We start from the raw sequence: 17,136 nt of genomic DNA on the forward strand, positions 1-17,136 counted from the left end.
TTCTTATCAGAATTAGTTAATCAATATCTAAATACATTAAGCAGTTCAAAATAAGAGATTACAATAGAGCGTGAGTCAAATTTAGTTCTTACTGAGTCCTCATTTAAGTCTTAACTGCTTGAGGCCCTCTGTCAATGAAGACTGAAAGAAGCGAATGAGGCGCCACTCCCCTTCCATATGCTCCCGTGTTGCATGCAAGGAGTTTCTCTGCCACATTGCTCCACTTTGCATTAGGCCCAACAATTTCTTCTGCTTTTTTTTCTGTTTTCCTTTTTGTGGCAACCTCAGCCCCGGTTTCCTTGCCCTTTCACCTCCCCGGATCGCTAGCTGCACAAATTTGAATCATTTACGAAATATGCAGCACAGAGGAAAACGGAAGTCAAAGAGTGAAATAATACAACGACAACAACAGCAGCGACATCTTCATGAGTGTGAGTGTGCCAGTGAATTGTGTTCTATGCCATGAGGCATGGTGCTTAAAATGATCGACTAGGAGGTACTCTATTCATGCGTTTTCCTCTCTCTGAACTTAGACGTACTGTCAATAGAACATTCCTGATAAAAGAAAGTTGCATCCCAAAAAGTTCGTATCTATTATAGATAGTTCCCAAGATCAATCAGACTTATAGATTGAAAAGAAGATGCCCTATCCCTAAACATCGTTAGTTCCTTCACTCTCTCGCCATCGCGACTGCTCCTTCTCAGGAGTCCTGGGCGATGGCTGCTCCTTGGCTTTTTCCCGACTGTGACTGTCATGTGCCACAAACCCACTAAACTAATGAAAAATGTGAAGCGACGGCACAAAAGGGAGCACAATTTCCCCACACTCACTCCGTCACTCACTCACACACACACACACACACACACACACTCACACCTCAGGATATGCAAGAAAAAAAAACAGCAAGAAAAGAATAAAAAATAAAAGGCAGAGGCGAAGAAAGGAGCAACACAAAGAAATGTTAATTCCGTAATACTTTAAATGCGGCAGGCATCGAATGACATTTGCACTTTTGCCGCCACTGTGCCTGCACAGTGGGACGAACTTCTGGGCCCGTTCCCGTGTGTTATGTTTGCCGTACGTGATGGCCAAGTGAAAGCGCTTTCCCCTCTCTCTCTCTCTCTGGGTGTGCTCTAATATGTATTTGCCGCTTGCAGATGGGAAAATAGATATATATATATATAACAAAAGGTGCAAAAACGGGCACAAGAATTGCAAGGGGCACAAGGTGTGGAAAGCTGGGAGGGTGGGCAGAAGATTGGGGTGCCATGCTGACCGCACTGGCCAAAACAACAAGCAACAAAACCGAACAGAACAGGACTTGCATGAAAAAAATAAAAGACAACGAGCACGAACAAACATCACAAGCAGGCCTTCCTGAGAGATGAGCTCGTGACACGGAAGTGTGTGTAAGATAGATGTTGGTAAATATATTTATTGATGCTAAGACTAAGTGTTAATACTTGCTAGTTATCTCAAATACTAATATCTATCCAAGACATGAGCTATGATCTATGATATGAGCAGAAAAAGTCCAGAAAAACAGTTTTACCCAGCATTTCTCTGTTAAGGTTATTAAAAAAGATAATATCTTATATTACCTCAAGTATATATAATAGATAATAACGATGATAGCTCTTTTCATACCAAGTGTGTTTGATCTACCTTTAATAGATCCCGAGTTACTTGGTAACATCTTATACTCCCTCTAGTAAATCAATTGATGTAATAACACAACGTGTAAGTCCACATAATGGATTTTAAGGATCAAAACTCCTTCTATACCAAATTGGGTTGATATACCTTTAATAGATCCCAAGTTACTTGGGTTATATTAGATATATCTCAACTTACCCCAGATTTCACCAGTTTAAGCTGCTTAAATATACCATTTCGGTGAGTTGTATGAACATTCTTCAGCGTATATAGTAATCAAATGGGCATCGCTGTGGCTAAAAAGGGGACTCCCCGAAAGAGAGGGGAACACATGGAGTGAGAGAGATGGGGAAACCTCGGCCTGGGTCAGTTCGCACGTTCATTTGCGCGCTCGTTTGCTCTTTAACAAATGTGCGCTGCTTTTCATTACGTATGACAGCAAATAGTACAATGGAATATGGAATATGACATGCAGGCGATAAAGTTATGCCGGAGACACACCAAAAGAGCGGAGAAAATGGGTGCGGGGGCGGCGGTGTTGGTTTGCCTGTGAAAGGTGAGGCTGAAAGGTGAGCAAATGGGTGTTAGTGTGCCACTTTGCCAGCGAGCCAGCACACACACACACACAGAGGCACACACGTTCAATGAGAAAGGACCAAGCAGAAAGGGAGCAACACCTCCTGGAGAAAGGTGGAGCAGCAGGCCACAAATGCTACTGCGGTAGTTGTGCTAATTTGTTTGTTTGTCGTTATCATTTTCCATCCGTTCTCCGTTCTCCGCCCTCTATCCTCCATCCACCGCCCGCCACCCATCGGCCATATCCTTTGTCCCAGACAGCCGCACAAAGGCACAAAAGCAAAACGACAGCCAGAGGAAGAGGTCAGCGAAAACAGAGAAAGCCAGTGTCAGAGGAAGTCGAGCAGAAGGACAGCGAGCCGGAGAAAGGTGAGCTAAAATTGTTAATAGCCGGATTAAAGTCTTGACCCAATCCAAGATTTACAACTCGCCTTCTCTTATAATTCTCAACCTACTTTTCAGAATCGAAACACTTAAGAGAGGTCATCATTAATTAATCTGCGAAAGGTTTTTCATATATTATTATTTTGAACTAGAATTCTAGTTAGTAAGATTTAATAAGTTATTACCAACATTAGTTGGTTAAATTAACGTACATCATTTGGCTTAAGCCAAGGGGCATTTGATTTTTAATAGGTCACGAACTTCTGGCTCCGCTTCTTAAGCCAATCCTTATAAATTGACATCCAGGGCTTTATCAGCTTCATAAACTAATACAGACAGTTCCCCTTCACTTTCACCAATGGCACGCACTTGTTTTCCCCGAATTTTCCCCCCGATCGCCCACCCACCAAGGAGTGCAATGCCAAATATGCGGAAAAAGCTGGGAAAAGTCCTTGCTTGCCAACTGGTCATCAGATCTGATAGAGTGAGACAGAAATGGGGGGATGGTAGGCGAGAGGAGTGGGCGAGTGTCTATGTCTGGGCATTGTGTTTCCCATTTTCCGTTTCCCGTTAGTTCGTCTTTAGCTTTGGCTGCGTGTCAAACGGTAAATTTGTGCAGCACTCCCTCTCTCTCTCCCGCTCTAGCAATCTTGCCAACTACAGTGGTTACTGGAAAGGAGAAATGGTATCGGAAAATCACTTGTTGTTAAGTCCTAAAAATTCTAGATAATTTTAGTAATTTATTTTCTTCAAGATCATACTGCTATATATTCTTAAGTTTCCTCAAGATATATACTTAGATGGAGAAGTAAAAAGTAGTTGATCAGAACCTTAAGATAATGAACACCTTTCACTGATAGTCAGGATATCATACATATAGCCCAAGAACCAAAAAAGATTACAAAGATATTAAGGTCCTTAACAGCAGTAAGTAAGTAACTATGTGGTCAGAAATGAACTTATACTAGTTCTTCCATCTTATCCAGCTTTTACTGTGCCGTGCATTTTGTGTTTTGTCGCGCATATTAATCATAAAGCGGACACGTGTCGCTTTACGCACGTCTGCTGGCTGCGGATGCGGATGCGGAAGACAAGAGACTCTAGCAAGTAACCCGACACCCCCGCGCCATTGCCCCATCTTGAGTACTGTCCGCGTATTAGATTTAAGCGCGTTATAAATGAGCCAGGCCAATACACAAACACACATAATTTCTGGCTCCTCTTTTACTTTGGCTTTCGCCTGCTCATAAATCAAAATTTCTCGTTTTTGGCATTTTTAAAGGCCATAGAACTAACAGTGGAGTTTCTCTGGGTTCGGTGGCTCTTTTTGTGGATTGGGAGGGGGCTGGGATGGGCCAGGAATGGACAGCCCTTTGCTGCTTTTACTGTCCATGACGGATGATTGGATTTTATGTTGATTACGAAAATGTCTGGGACTGTATTTGTGTGTGCAAGTCGAATATTTGGCTTTGCCTTTCACAGATATCTTTTATTTCCCCCTGAAAAAATTAGGCAAAAGTATTGCAAAGGGTATCAAAATGGGGTAGCTAAGGTTTATAGTTTATACAAAATGGTTTAGGATTTTACTTCATATGTGAGGTGGCGTTTTGCAAATCAGTTGGCAGCCCTACTAATATCGAATAGAGTCTAGTATCGATGAGCCCGTTGAGAATGTCCAGCACTAAGAAGTAGAAGCCGTCGAAATAAAGTTGAAAAGTTTGAGTTGGTTAATCAGCCGAAAAGTCAAACCTTAACCTAAACCTAAAAACCTTTTTCCTTGAATAAATACATAGATAGTAAATGCCTCCAATCAACGGAGCACATGCTAAGTATCAACCCGTCTAGCTCTTGATGTCAGCCAGCTTTTCCTTAGTTTTACCCCCATCTCCGCACTCCTTACTCGTATTACCAATTTCAGACCAGCCCGAAGAGAACTGCGGCATTATGCTAGGGGGATGGTTGGTTAGGGTTGGGGTAACTGGGATGGATATATCACATGGATATTCCGGTTATTATTGGCCATATTTTAATGCTCTCGCTGCTTCGTCTGTTTTGGCCCAACCGAGATTTGTCGTAGTCCATTTTTGATTTATTTATGTGTTTATTTGCCTTGTTTTTGGCTTTGCGTCTGTGATTACTCATGGCTCCATGGCTCCATAGCTCCATGGCTCCCTGTTCGCCCGTTGTTCTGGGGCGGCTCAAATTCGATTTGCATATTATTTTATTTGCATTTTACATAATAATTTAATTTTATTAGTTTTGCTGCATCATCAGCCTGATGGTCCGTTGCTGCTCAAGACTGCCAATCCCAATGCCTCTCCCTAATGGCACCTTGGTGGCCATTCCTTCCTTCCCCCAAAACGATATTGTTCGGTATATACTTTGAGGTCATCGTCCGACATTTCGTCGTCGTTTAATTTGATTTTTCCTTTATTTTTATTTTTTGGTTTTTTTTTTGGCGCTCTTTTGGGGACACTTAATGCGAACTACGCCCACTCGCCATTGGCTGGGTGTACACGAGTATACTATAATTTCTAGTTGCATTTCTGGGCATTTATTTTCATGGCTTACTTGTAGCATATTTCGCTGGCCACCACATTCATTAAACTTTGCGGTGCAGGAGGCTAAGAGGGCCAGCGGGGAGGGGGCTTAGGGTCAGGGGTCAGCGGGTTGCTGCATGGATTGCCCGACAATTGCCGCAGTCTTTGGAGAGTCTTCCCAGCGCGACGGTCAGTCGTAAATTAGTTGCGAATGGCAGCAGTAACACCATCAACAACAACACCACAAAACAACAATGCCAACACCAACACCAACAACTACAACAACGACAACAACTATAACAACGACAACTGAAAAGTTGCAGCACCGTGCAGAGGGAGAAAAGTTCAAAAAGTCGAAAGGAAAAGTTCAGGAAAAGTGTGAGGTGAAATTATTATCAAGTGCTTGCCACGAAATTTGTGGTTACCTTAAATTGGTGCACCTGTTTGCGCTGAAGCGAGAGTGTTGTAATTTAACATATCCACATAGAAGTACGAGCAGAGTTTCCCAGACCAATTATTCCCATTTCAAAGTTTTCCACTCGTTTACAGTGAGATCTGGGACGTAGTTGGAGCTAATAAGCGTGTTAAACGATTGATTTAATCAAATATTAAATTAAATGCCAACTTAAATATACTTACTATTCTAATAGTACTTTATAGAGAGTTCCAAGGCAGTAGTTTGAATTAATTTTCATACGCCGAAATTCCGCCATTAAACAAGCAAAAACGCTATAGTTGAGTGGTACTTAGACTTAATCATCTTGCGACCAGAAATTTAGGCAGTGAATAATGTTCAACGTTGAATTACTGATGGTGAGATCTCAGCTGGATCACGGGCCAGATCTAATCGGATAACTTGTTCACAGTTTTTGAGGGTAAGGAACATCTTGTTATCTTCCTGTTGAGCTTATCATGATTTATACGTTTCGTATCACAAATTGGAAAGTGATTTTCCTGTAAAACACAGTGGCCTTTGAAAACAACTTTAAACGAAACTCAACTTTATGACGAACCGATCCTATGAATTCCCATAACTATTCTGACTTTCATAGAAGTAACATCAAAATAAAATTTTTATTTTTTTAGTCTTTAGAAGTATATTTAATAATTATTTTACCGAAATGGGGTGAGTGAGATTGTTAATACAGAAGGGCATAAGATCTTCCGCGAACACTGCAAAGACTCCGTTTGGCTAAAGTGATATCCAACAACAGGCTTATCCTGACCTTTATTTTCGGATCTTCTAAATGAATCTCCATTTACAGAAGAGCCAAAGTAGAGACCAAGAAAGTCTATAAGGGAAGTAAGAAGCGTGGTATATACAAAGACAAGTTCCAATCCTTGAAGTTCCGTGAGGGAAGGAAGGGGGTCAACGACTCCCCGGACTATGCTGGAAGAGCTGGAAGGAAAATGGCCACGCCTGGACTTGAGGATCGGCCTGCCTCAATAATATGTTAGCTCACGTCCAAAGCCCGAGCAGAAAGGACAAGTTTTATCAAAAAGAAAATGTTACAAAAATATATTACAAAAGCCTTGTTACGAAGAGGTAAGGATTGTGAAAGTGTCCTCTTGAATGCCTAATTAAAGCATTTAGGATTATAGATCTCAGGATATCAAACATTTCTTTCGAATTTTTGGACTCCAACAACTTACGTTAGGACCCTCTATGAGTAAATTGAAATGGTAAAAAGACAGCCGAAAGTTTCGAAGAAAACCATCACTTTCTCACATTAACCAAGCCTTGGTAACGGGAGAATAAAAAATCAATTTTGTGAGCAACTACTGGGTCTACTAATAAATAAATAAAAATAATCTTGATATCAGCAAAGTATTCAATGAATGTTTAGGCTTTTTGAAAATTACTATTCATTCAAATACCGCCAATGATTTTATGTACATATGTATGTATGTAATTGATAAGGATCGACTTTTAATGTTCTGTGACGGAGACCTCCAAAACTCACTATGTTCATGATTTAATCCTAAGCGAACTTTTTCATCGTTCGATGAGGTTTCATTTCGAACATAAATCACAGTGATGAGTAAAAATAAATTCATTTTGCCGTACACATTCATCTTGAGTCTTAGCAGGGTTTGCATTTACTACTTTATTTTTCTTGTGCTACGACACTCGCGTACTTTTGTCTTTGTCTTGACTACTCTTCTTTTCTTCAAAAAAATGAGCATGTGTTGACGAAAACATCATTCGGATCAATTTGAGTTGATCGAGTTTTGAGTAAACGGCAGTGTTGCCAGGTGATGAGCGGTTGTATAGGCTAGATTTTTGGAAAAAAAAAGGTACAATAAGTTAAATTTAAGAAAAAAATGCTAAGAAACAAGCTGCAGCCAAATATGAGAAAACATGAAACCTTCATGTGGTGGCAAAAATTATTGTGGGATATGTTAATGATTAGGTCTTTAAACTTCCATTGTGACAGTTTCCGAAAGAAAAACATCAATTCAAAGGTTATTGTCGATGAATTTATAAGGGTTTTTTTTGTATGTGTGAACAATAATCTTATTAAATATCTTATTATTAAAGCTTATAATATGTTCTTAGAGTTTGTATTTAAATTAATAGTTTTCGTGATCTTAATCGTAACTTAAATATTTTTAATTCTTTTTATAGGCACGTACGTTTGGCAACATTTCCCATGCCTGTGCCTCCCACACTATCGATTAGAAATAAACTGCACATAACCATCGTCAAAAAAAAGGACAAGCTCCGATATTTTCATGCCATAAAGAATATTTTTCTTACAAAACAAACCGTTGATGTCGCAAATCAAAAGCAAATTTAAAGCTGAAATATGCTAGATGTGTTTTAAAAAAGCTATATATAAAGCTGTAAGTTAGATGCAAGTTTTACAAGCTTTTCAGTTTCAAATATGCTAGAACTAGCTTATAATAGCTAAACTGGCAACACTGATGTACAGTTACAATTTCTATGCGAGCTTCTTTCAGCGTGTTGTTGTAGCTTGTTTTTGTTTTCGTTCTTTTTAGTCAAATTCTTCGTTTGGCGATGACTTGCATTACATTTTTGTAGTTCATAATTAGTTTTTGATCGATATGTTGCTGTTCTTTGATCGATATAGAATGGATGGATATGGAAGGAATATAAGGGAATATAAGGGATAAGGGAAATAAGGGAAGAAGCAATATTTGGAACATATTGACAGAAATTGTGATGGAGGATGTCGTTGTTCTGGATGGATTTATATACTGCTGGTCTTGTCATGATCTTGTGAAATACTCACAGAAGCAGTCTTCAAATTTAAGCTGCAAATTAAAATAAATTAAATGCTGCAAGTTACTTAAAGATACAACTTTGCGAACTTACTGGAGCTGCACTGCAGTGACCAAAAAAGGGTACGCAAAAGCCGAAAGACTGCATTTCGATCGCTCTGATTACAAACTCGGGGAATATAAGAGATGAGTAAGCAAGAGAGGATCGAAAAAGTCTCCGTGAGAACCTTTTTCGCTATCATTTGCTATCAAAGTTTTATTAAAACAAACAATCGCTGATGCCATTTAAAATTTAACAATTTTGTTATTGCTGCTCCGAACACTTGCTTCGTCAGGGTTTCCCATCGTATAAAAACCCTTTATATAATTTTTTGTAAACTGTGATATCCGCATATATCCGTATAAACTAACAGGCAACTTAGCTTAACAAGCTCGTTCGATTTGATAATAGTTCTAGTATAAATAATTACATGTCCTGAGTCCAGCGTTTCCAATCATGTTATTACCATTACAATCTGAAGCATTGGAAGAGCCCAGTCTGTTAATATGGGTAGAGGCTGCGTAGTGAGTTATAATACACCGGCTGTCTGCAGGTGGGACAAGCAAAGCAAGATCCCAAGTGCTGGAAGATGCACTTCGCACCGAAAACATGGCCGCATTTCAAAGACATCGGAAAATGGTCGCCATCGAGATGCCACCGGGAAAGGCAGATCGGACAAGAGTTCTCCTTGTGGATTTGATCCAATTCTTTTTTCCTTTGGGTCAAATCTTGAATCTCCAATTTGAGTCTTGCGTTCGATTCCACCAATGCAATCTTTGATTCTTTGAACTGCTCAATTCTCTTGCGCATTCCATCATTAAGCATCGTAATGCTATTCATGTACATCAGTCGGTCCCGGTCATTGTCCATCTTCCCCTTCCGGAACCCTTGCTGAGTGGGTTCCTTGCTCCTAGAGGGCCCTGGCGATGGGCCTTTCTCCAACTTGGCGGCTGCCTGCCGAAGTTTCTCGCTCAAGTCATCGCGACTCTTCTTCAGTATAGTACTAAGCGTAGCCTTCGAAGTCGAGGGCTTGTCATTTTTCGATTTGGGCTTCATTTTTCGTAGGTAAGGACTTATGGTTCTTCGACTATATATCTTAAGTACGGAAATAATTTTTATTTTATTTCACAGAGCACAGAAAACTAACCAGAGCAAGGTCCTCACTTCAGCAGGAATAAAAAATTATGAGCAGCTTAGTATGACATATGTCAAAATGGCTTTTATTTCCTTAAACCGGGGCACTTGATGTTTTTCATTAGTCATTGATACACCTTTTATAATAATTCCAATTTGAACTCTTCTAACTCTGCCCACAGACCTCCCATACTGACAACGGATCCGAAGTTAGTCTTAAAATCTCTCATATTGTCATATAAATTCATTACTGATTACATCATTTATTCTACAGCCTGAAGCCGACTAATTCCTAAGCCTTGATCACTTGACTTTATACGTTGGCGGCCAGCTATTATACCACTCGTCTTGGCTTCGAACCACTTGGCTACCAGGAATTAGAGACCGGAGAACGACGCTTCGCCAAGCATGCCGTCCGTCGGAACAAGATCGTCTTTGTTTTCGTCTCTGCTTATACTCCGGATGACAAGGAGCAGGGACTGCACCTGAACCCCCCGTTATTGTCACGGTGTCAAGGATGTAGCCTTCGAAGTGGAGGATTTGCATGTCATCTTTACGCTGGCGGTGTCCCGTGTAGCCCAAGTGGTTCGTGACATCTGGGGGGAGAGCGATGATCAGGGATTCGTAAGATTTGCTACCATCAAGACCGTAGGTGAAGTGTAATTTTCATCTATGAACAGTTATATTATTTATAAAATAAATCTAAATCAATTCCACACTTTTCATATTGTACAGTGATATCACTCATACTTTCGTAGAGCAAAATGGTTATGCTGGGGACTTCCCGCCCGGATTCCAGAAATCTGTAGAGCCACCAAACTAAACTTCTTTGCTCATGTGGTGTGCAACCAGCCGGATCTGTAAATGGAGATTACGGATTCCTGGTACGAAAGAATCTAGCTCCATCACTTCTGGTCGGTGGATGACTCTCAGATCGACAGTTAGTATTCCGCCCAGCGATCTATTGTGATGGCCAACTACGAGGGGACGGTGAAGATGCCAATCAATAGGCCGGCCAATAGAAACAAGAAGTCACAGATCCAGGACTATGTCGAGTACTACGGTGGTGGCGGTGTCCAGCACATTGCTCTCAACACGGATGACATTATCCAAGCCGTGAGCCACACCCCTCGTACTATGAGCTGCTGCAGGAACAGCCTTTGCATAGCCGTACCAACATTAAGGAGGACATGCAGGTGCTTAAGAAGTTGAACGTTTTGACTGACATTAATGAGAACGGACATCGTTGCAAACCTTTACGAAGAACAGCCAAGACAGGCCCACTCTCTTCCTCGAAGTTATCCAACGTTATAATCCCAATGTTATTCATGCATTGCTTAAACTTTTCTAAGAAAAGTCATTGACAATTTTAGCTATTTCAGGGATTTGGCGCTGGAAACTTGAAGTCTTTGTTCACGGCCATGGGAATTGACCAAGCCAAACGTGGTAACTTGTTAAAGAAATGAGTACCAACATATAAAACTAATAAATGAAATGGTCGAAATGGAAGAACATATTTATTTCTTTAATGTCATTTTTCCTTTTTGCTGGTCCCTAAACCCTTTGTTTATCAAAAGCTCGTTACAAGGATCGTCTTCGGCAAAGGTAACCATGTAATGATTCCAGAATCCCGGTGGCGTGGGACTACGTACATTTACGTTTAAACTGTTGGCCAAATACAGTCAGAATTGAGCCCATGAAATTTATCAACTAAGTGAAAGAAATTGGTAAAATATAAATGAGTTTATGAAGGACGAATTGTACAAACATCTTTTCCCGACAATTCAGGTTCTTCTTTGACCAAAAAAGGCCGCGGAAACTCCTCCTCCGAGTCAGTTGTATCCTTTTCTTTTGTTTCCATTAGATACTTATCCTGCAAGAGTTTTGTTGATTCAATATTGAAACGATCTTTTGCCGACAATTCAGGTTCTTCTTTGACCAAAAAAGGGAGCGGAAACTCCTCCTCCGAGTCCGTTGTATCCTCTTCTTTTGTTTTCATTAGATACTTCCCGGTATCCTGCGAGAGTTTTGTTGATTCATTGCCCACTTCTATTTCTGGCTGCGATACGGGTTCGGTATTAACAGCTTTTACAACTGGAGTGGCTTTTTCCACTTTAGTTCGATTTGATAGACGATGCTTCTGCTGGTCAATCATGTCTTGCTCAAACTGCTTTAAGGCGCTTGAACAGTCTTCGTCGTCGTCCTTCATAATTTCGGCAAGAACATCCATGGTGCCCATTGACTTCTTCTCAAAAGTGGACTTGCTGGTGATATTACGACTGCTGGTAGTAGGCAAGTCGTCAGCGCTTAAGACGCCCACGTTGCCCGTCCTGCAAGCTCAGTTTTTACAATCAAAACGAATGATAACTAAAAGAGTCACATAAATCTTTACGAGGATATAGAATTTGATCGGTTATCTAACAATCTAACAGAAATGTATCTTAATTAGGAAAGATTTCTGTGATATATTTTAGTATATAGTATTCATAAATACCTTTGCACTAAAGGTCTTGGGGGCCAAGACCTTTTAAGGCTCAAACTGGGGCTGCTTTCCTCCATCAAATCGTTTTTGGTAGTGCTCGTCTGAACTGCTTTGAATTTAAGGCGTGTTTGTTTTAAGTTGGAACTTTTGTGAGGTAGTGACAATTTGGGGAGAACTCCTGCATTATTGGACGGCTTACTAATCCAAACGTTGCTTGTCTGCTTTTTTAAATTCCGGATGTTCGGCTTCCGGTTAGGTAGTTGCAGTTTACGCGGGCTTGGTACGTTAGTCTGCGTTTCCGCAATGATTTCATCTTCCTTCATTTCCTGATCCTCGTCGGAAAGGTCAATACTGCTAATGGCTATGTTCACGTTCAAGGAATCCTGGCTTTGTGGCTGCGGAGAAATGTCATCCTTAATCATTTTTAGCGACAGTAACCTGCGTTTTCCTGCGGGAATTATGAATTCCTGACGATCTTTTAGCAAGTCCAACTCCTTGTGCAGCTTTTCATTGCGGGCCTGCAGGTTTTCTATGGTCCGGGCGTTCTCCTCCGAATCTCGTTCCATCACTGTGGATATTATTTATTTATTATCAACGAAAATCGATTAAAGTTTTAATTACTAAGAGCGTGCTGTTTGACAGTGTCCAATGCGGCTATGAGGCACTTCACACTCTTCTCCTTGTGTCCGCGACATTTTCCACACGACATTCTTATGCAATTGAAAAATGTTAACTTTTTTAATGAGCACGATTGTGTTTTTGTATTTATTATTAGCTCTAACTTCAGCAGGAATGAAAAATTGTGAGCAGCTTTATATGACATATGACAGGAAAGACTTTTATTACTTTAAACCAGGGCTACTGATGTTTTTACCTCGTCTTATGAAGGGAATGTTCGATTGATGACCACCCTACTACGATTTCCACCTAAAGTTCCTTTAACTAATTTAACAATCCTAAAACATTTAATATTAATTAATTTTAAAAAATATCGAGTAATCTGAAATCTTTATTTATGGTTATAAAATCTCCCTTAAAAAACAGTTAAAATAAATAATTCGTATAGAGCCATCTGCAGTAAGACATACTTACAACTCCCAACCCACAAAAACAAAGACGCTTAAAGAACGCTAAAACCATAAGTCTTATAATATCTACCTAGACAGTTCGGACGTAACCCAAGGCAAGCATAATGGAACCACCTTAAGATGCGCTGCTTTTTCAAGATTCATTCTTAATCCCAACTTTCTAGCTCTAAGCGATCCTGCGATTTTAGTGTGGGCGTCCTAGTGGACGTGGCAGGATGCTGAAATAAACTTCCGCTGCGTAGACGTCTCATGAATCTTCCTGCTGGATCCCAACTTTGTATCTCTTATAGTCCTGAGATCTCAGCATTCATACGGACAAATGGACGGGCATGGCTTAACGGCTTGTATATTGACGAATAGAGTACTTTGCAGGTAATTAATGTGATTACGCAAAAACAAAACACTAATACTTCCGGTTACCTCAGTGTTAAAGTAGAAATCTATTAAAGTAGGCCAAAATTTCGAATTGGTTTTGAGAACAGTTGGCCATGCCATTCTATGGACATGAGGTTTGGTTTGTCTCAGTAGAAAATTATTTCATGTCCGAAGTCCGAGCAAAAAGAACAAGTTTTATCAAAATGAAAACAAACGTAAAAGTGTTTGAAAGAAAATAATACAAAAATATTCCCTGTTACGAAAAGGTAAAGAACGTGAGTGATCTATTGAACGCCTAATTAAAACGAAATTAAAATGGTCAAGACTGCCGCCAATTTCAAAGATCATCAAGCCAGCAAACTTTCCCGCAGTAACCAAGCGTTGGCAACGGCATAGAGATCAATTTTGTGTCAACTCCTGGGTGTAATCCTTAGTCCGTTGTGCACTTCTTTGGCTTGCTGTGACCTTATAGGGAGGTCTTGGAGGGACATTTTGAGTTTAGCTTAACCAACCGCCACATTTCTTACAGTGACTGAGTGGGATTTCCTTTAGTCATATTTATTCACTGAGGGAGGAATGGCATACATCTTTAGTGACTCGGGGAGAGCTACTGAATGTTTATGAACTTGCTCCAGAAGCGAATGATTATGACTAGATATGGCATTCCAGGCAGTCAACATGTACCTCCACCGACTAGATGCAGACAGACTCAAAACTCGCTCTACAGGATTGGGATGGTTTGGGTTTTCCTCACACGAATCAAAGGAGTAGAATGGATCATTTTTTGAATCTGAATCTTTATAAAACGTAGAATAATATAAATGGTAATAATTAATTTAATTTTAATTGGAGAAAGAAAGGTTTAAAATGAAATTGATTAATCACCACTTATGCCCTGCATGGTGTATTATGCATGGAAAGAATTAAGGGAGTCGAAGATCTTGACATCCTCTATCTCTTCTATATAAAAATGAATGAAAAATGAACCATGTATGTCCGCTATAGACTCGAAAACGGATAGACCGATTTTGATAAAATATTTTGTACGTGTTTGGAATTCGTAAAAGAGGAAAAGTTGGCAGCTCTGATCAGTTATAGTTGGCAGCTCTAGCTCTTAACGTTTGAGCGAGTGTGTGGCAACTCTCTGCAAATTAATCTGGCAGCCCTTTTTTAAACAGTTAATTTAAAATATTTATTTTTCTGAAGTTTTTTTTTATGTGATTTACGTAAGAATTTATGTATGTAAATTGTGAAATTTCTGTCATTTTTATAGATTGATACTGCGCGCCACCGAGGGTGGAGGTTCCTAAACATGATTAAAAAAACGTTTCATTTGTATGCACTTACAATAAGACAATAACTTATTACTGTTAATCGCACTGCATGATGACGACACGGAAAATCCCCTTTCTTAAGGGGCTATATTCATGTAGGTACCTGTTGAAGTTACAGATTGATTTGTATCTGTGTAGTTTTTTATTAGTACCTGTGATTTAATTTTAGTCTTTATTCTGTTTTTTTTTATTCAATTCAATTCGAATTTCGAAAATAAAGAAGTTTTTCATAAAATTAATTTTGTTGTTCTTGTTATTGTGCTATAAAAAATAAACAACAATTTAATTGAATATTTTGAGTACATTTCTTTAAAAAATTCCACTTTTTATAAAGATTTCTTCTGAAATTCATTTACGTTTTTAGTTTTCTTTAATTTTTTGTATATTTTTTTAACTGACGAACGCATTTGCTTCGAAAAGATATGCACCCAAGGCGAAATGCAAGTGACCGATATACACCTCAAGCGCAAGCGAAGAGGGTATTATTAAGGCTAGAAAGTCTTCGAGTGCATGCCGCTGAGACCCGTTTGTCTGATTCACCTGAACGACGGGAAGTAAGGTTAGAAAGTTATCGAGTACGAGATGTACGAGGCCCTTTTGTCTGCGACACATGGACACAAAAAGTTCGAGAAAGACTGGTTTGATCAAGACGAATACTACGCATTGATCTTAAACTTGCTGCATTCCATTATGGCAGTATCATTGACGACAGTCTTCATCCAGGTGTCGCCATTGGAAAAATGGATAACATTTGCACGTTTTGCAGCGCACTCAAGTTTAAGAACGAAACGCCGGACATGTGTTGCGCCATTGGAAAAGTCAAACTGTCAGAATTACATTCACCACCTGAACCAGGCTTTCAGACGAGAGATTCAAAACTTTTTTTGAACTTTAGAAAATTCAAAGGTGAAGACGTTCTATTGCCACGTATCCCAATGATTCAAACGTTTGCAGTTCCCGTTGCGACGTGCCTTCGCAATGACTATCAACAAAGCACAAGGACAACCATTGCAAGTGTGTGGACTAAATTTGGAGAATTAATGCTACTCAAATGGGCTCTATGTGGCATGCTCGCGCGTCGGAAAATCTTATAAATTATTCGTTTACGCACCTGATGGAAAAACAAACGCGCAGTGCGACGGCTGCCTTTCTCATTGAGGGGCAAGCGGGTCGAGCGAAGCGAGTTGGGCTCACTAATTAGCTATATATTTTGTTGTTATAACTAAATTTATACTCCTATTGGAAACCACCTTAAGAAAAGCTAGTTGCATTTGCCCCATATTAAACAGTTGAGAAAAACAGCTCTTCTATTGCTGATGACGATGCCCAAAAATAGAATGTTCCATCAGGGCAGAATTCAGAAGCTTCCAAATGACTTGCAGGGAAACCCGAAAATCTGACTCAGAAGCCTTAACGTTCGATGCAATTTGGGCGGCTTCTGGTGGCGCTGCCATTACCAATTATTTGCGCTGTTATCGCGACCTTCTTGTGCTGACCCCAATTTGGCCAATAAGGTTTCCTTGTCGGCAAAAAATAGTAAGTACAAAGGAAAAGGAGCCGCAAGCTTCGAGTTTCCAGCTCTGGGCTCTGGGCTTGTTGATTGCCTTCGCGTCTTGCCGATGGCAGCTGATTGAAGTGCAAGGTGAGGTGACGAATGGTGGAAAGGGGATGATGAGGGCCAAGAGACGCCTCTGACAATTTCTCTCAGTGTGCCAAAGGGGGCCGGCGGTCCTTGGGCAGGTTTCTCTTTCACTTTTAATGGCAACTGGCATAATGAGCTGCTATGTGTGCCATGTGCCACCAGGCCAAACTCGAACTTGCTGCATTTGTTTTGGCCACTTGGGACCTGGCTGAAAGTCGGGGGGTAGCCCCTCCTCTCATCGACGCCTTCTTTTAGCCCGCCTTTTGGCCAGCATTGACACAATAAAATATTTGTTGTCGTTGCATTTATTGACGCATTTGCTCTTTTGCATATTTCGAATGTTTCTATACTCTGGGAAAGGGTATATATATTTTTTTTTAAATATATCTAACCAAAAAAGTTAGTAAATACATTAAAATTAAGTACAAAAAATATTATTTAAATGCCAGTGAAATAATTTTTAAACATTTTAACAATGCCTGAAAGTATGCAGTATAATGTTTAAAACTTCCTTACTCTCTGCTTACTTTTATACCATTTTTACACAGAAATTTCCGTGATCAATATTTAACTACCATTAAAAATTCCTACTCCAATTTATTTGACATCGATTATATATATATGTACAATAAAATCAA

General features: G+C 39.9%; 2 protein-coding genes, 1 long non-coding RNA gene and 1 pseudogene across 5 annotated transcripts; 2 read left to right on the plus strand and 2 right to left on the minus strand.

Annotated features, from left to right (window-relative positions):
• Nucleotides 1-6,219: 6,219 nt before the first annotated feature.
• On the plus strand, nt 6,220-6,985 carry LOC108115537. The gene is made up of 3 exons (XR_001772806.2): nt 6,220-6,283; nt 6,423-6,703; nt 6,760-6,985. It is a non-coding gene; the product is annotated as an uncharacterized LOC108115537 (long non-coding RNA).
• A 1,697-nt stretch (nt 6,986-8,682) lies between these two features.
• On the minus strand, nt 8,683-9,600 carry LOC108115462. The gene is made up of 2 exons (XM_017226960.1): nt 9,591-9,600; nt 8,683-9,538 (listed from the first exon to the last, which is right to left on the minus strand). The coding sequence occupies exon 2, from the start codon at nt 9,497-9,499 to the stop codon at nt 8,945-8,947; it is 555 nt and encodes a 184-aa protein (XP_017082449.1). The 5' UTR covers nt 9,500-9,538; nt 9,591-9,600; the 3' UTR covers nt 8,683-8,944.
• A 27-nt stretch (nt 9,601-9,627) lies between these two features.
• Nucleotides 9,628-11,043, plus strand: LOC108114849 (annotated as a pseudogene).
• An 82-nt stretch (nt 11,044-11,125) lies between these two features.
• LOC121530381 lies at nt 11,126-12,805 on the minus strand. 3 transcript variants are annotated; one of them, XM_041819383.1, is made up of 4 exons: nt 12,681-12,805; nt 12,072-12,627; nt 11,346-11,907; nt 11,126-11,287 (listed from the first exon to the last, which is right to left on the minus strand). In XM_041819383.1, exons 1-4 carry the CDS (start codon nt 12,766-12,768, stop codon nt 11,222-11,224), a joined length of 1,272 nt encoding a protein of 423 aa, XP_041675317.1. In that variant the 5' UTR covers nt 12,769-12,805; the 3' UTR covers nt 11,126-11,221. The 3 variants fall into 3 exon arrangements, with proteins under 3 accessions (XP_041675317.1, XP_041675318.1, XP_041675319.1); XM_041819384.1 differs by lacking the exon at nt 11,126-11,287 and having other exon boundaries at nt 11,894-12,002; XM_041819385.1 differs by lacking the exons at nt 11,126-11,287; nt 11,346-11,907 and adding an exon at nt 11,916-11,994.
• Nucleotides 12,806-17,136: the final 4,331 nt, after the last annotated feature.

Source organism: Drosophila eugracilis, unplaced genomic scaffold (genome assembly GCF_018153835.1).
Source record: "Drosophila eugracilis isolate 14026-0451.02 unplaced genomic scaffold, ASM1815383v1 contig_649, whole genome shotgun sequence".
Taxonomy (NCBI): Eukaryota; Metazoa; Arthropoda; class Insecta; order Diptera; family Drosophilidae; genus Drosophila; species Drosophila eugracilis.

What these genes read in the sequence shown, in the direction of transcription:
- LOC108115462 (XM_017226960.1), bottom strand. Translation starts at nt 9,499, where the DNA reads ATGAAGCCCAAATCGAAAAATGACAAGCCCTCGACTTCGAAGGCTACG.
- LOC121530381 (XM_041819383.1), bottom strand. Translation starts at nt 12,768, where the DNA reads ATGTCGTGTGGAAAATGTCGCGGACACAAGGAGAAGAGTGTGAAGTGC. An exon ending in TGTCAAACAGCACGCTCTTA is followed by an intron (nt 12,628 to 12,680) that starts GTAATTAAAACT and finishes TAATATCCACAG; the next exon opens with TGATGGAACGAGATTCGGAG. An exon ending in CCAAGACCTTTAGTGCAAAG is followed by an intron (nt 11,908 to 12,071) that starts GTATTTATGAAT and finishes CTGAGCTTGCAG; the next exon opens with GACGGGCAACGTGGGCGTCT.